The sequence below is a fragment of the Myotis davidii genome, unplaced genomic scaffold (genome assembly GCF_000327345.1).
Source record: "Myotis davidii unplaced genomic scaffold, ASM32734v1 scaffold2130, whole genome shotgun sequence".
In the NCBI taxonomy this organism is placed as follows: Eukaryota; Metazoa; Chordata; class Mammalia; order Chiroptera; family Vespertilionidae; genus Myotis; species Myotis davidii.
The window spans coordinates 41,203-43,188 of NW_006282092.1; the positions used below are offsets into that span (position 1 = coordinate 41,203).

A 1,986-nucleotide genomic window follows, 5' to 3' on the forward strand; every position below is an offset into this window, starting at 1 on the left:
ACTTTGCATTTTTCGAAAAATCAATGAAAATATCCTCAAGTAAAGGTAAAGAAAATAATCTCTGTATCAATACTATATATCTATAAATATATCTATAGTTTAGCTATACATATATCTAAATCAATATCTATATCTTATCAATATATATCTATATAAGGGGAGCAGAGACACATTGATTTTTACCTTAAGGAGTCACTGATTGATCCTATATCCTACTTCCTGACCACCTCCTACAGCATGGCCCCTGGTGTAAAAGGAGAGGTCCCTGGGCACGGTGACCAGGACCCCAAGGAGCGCCTGGTTCTCCGGGGGCACAGTCAGCCCCTCCTTCCAGGAGAAGCCCCAGAGACCAGGACCTCCCTCACCTCTTGCCCTTTGTATGTGCAGACACCTCCCATATGCAAATGCCCACACGGCCACCAGACACGCACACAAAGTTTGCATCCTCTTAAATTCAGGGCCTCCTCACCCTGGAGAATACTTTCTGGGGACGAGGACCTCAACCTGCAAGACATGACTCCCATGTGGCTCTTCCTTTTCCTGCTGTCAGCTCCCAGATGTGAGTGACTCAAGGCTTAGACGTGAGGAGCTGTGGACCCTGCATCGGAGCCCAGTACTCACTGTGTTCTCTCTGTCCCAGGTGTCTTGTGCCAGGTGCAGCTGCAGGAGTCGGGCCCAGGACTGGTGACGCCCTCGCAGACCCGCTCGCTCACCTGCTCTGTCTCTGGATTCTCCATCACAACCAGTGTTTATGCCTGGAGCTGGATACGTCAGCCTCCAGGGAAAGGGCTGGAGTGGATGGATAATATCTGGTATGATGGAGACACTTACTACAACCCCTCCCTTAAGAGCTGAACCTCCATCTCCAGAGACGCGTCCAAGAACCAGTTCTCCCTGCAGCTGAGCTCCATAAGCACCGAGGACACGGCAGTGTATTACTGTGCAAGACACACAGTGAGGGGAAGTCAGTGTGAGGCCAGACACTAACCTCCCTGAGGAGACAGCAGGGCTGGGCTGCAGGGAGCATCCCTGACAGCAGATGGTGCTCAGGATCAGGAATGGGCCAGGACCAGGAGCAGGTGGAGAGTTGAGCAAAAATACCATTTCCTGCTCTGTCTTAAAAGAGTTTTGACCTGAGGCTCAGCCACTGAGTCACAGAAAGCCCTTTCCTATGTCTAGTTTTAGGGATTGTATTTGTGAACAAAAAGGGGGCTCTGTCCTAAATCTGACAAAACTCAGTGACTGACAGAACCCTCACAGGGGCTCTGATCACACATCCTACCTGGGCAGGCCTGTGGGTGGGCACATCCAGGCCTATGACTTCTTTACTAAAAGGCTCATCTTTGCCTTAAGCACCCCGTCCATTGTTCCTGTGCATCTGGGAAACACACCTTTGACATCAGCATGACCACCCTCAGGAGAGCACATTCTGGCCATCTGTGTGTCTACTTTGGAGACTTACCTATTAGGCCCTTTTCCTATTTTTCAATTGTGTTGTTGTCTTCCTTTTGTTAAGTTGTATGTGTTCCCTATATGACAGAGGAATTTTTAGGGGAGAACACTATCCTGGCATCCAGTCCCTGCCCTCCTCTCTCCCACCTCCATGTCACTCCTCACCTTCCCTCCTTAGCTTCAAATGCACAAATGCAGCTGTAAATGGTTATTCTTCCAAGGATGGGAGGTCTTGCTCCCCAGCAGTTCTCCTTCGTTTGGTTCCAATAAAATCTTATCAAACATTAACTATATGTTTAGATATTTCTTACATCAACATGTCTTTTCTGCATTTACAACATACATTCATACACATTTCTTCCCCGTGTGGAAACTCAGCCCTGTTGAACCTGTCAGGCTGGCCCTGACATGCCTGTTTGCATTCTTAAAGTGCACATGTGTATTCAAATGAATAAAAAGCAGCAGAACTGAGATTTGGGGGGCGGGGGGTACTCCACTAAAGGGAAGTTTCCACCTGTCTCCCCCATGATTTCT

The 1,986-nt window shown here is 48.4% G+C and overlaps 1 protein-coding gene across 1 annotated transcript in view; it reads left to right on the forward strand.

Annotated features, from left to right (window-relative positions):
• The window catches only part of LOC107183466 (putative V-set and immunoglobulin domain-containing-like protein IGHV4OR15-8), a 4,959-nt gene extending 4,013 nt beyond the window's left edge, over positions 1-946 (forward strand). Inside the window, exon 3 of the mRNA XM_015565547.1 lies at positions 655-946. Within this exon, the coding sequence (XP_015421033.1) occupies positions 655-855 (201 nt within the window). The 3' untranslated portion in view covers positions 856-946. The remainder of the gene's footprint in view (positions 1-654) is intronic.
• The last annotated feature ends 1,040 nt before the right edge of the window (positions 947-1,986 follow it).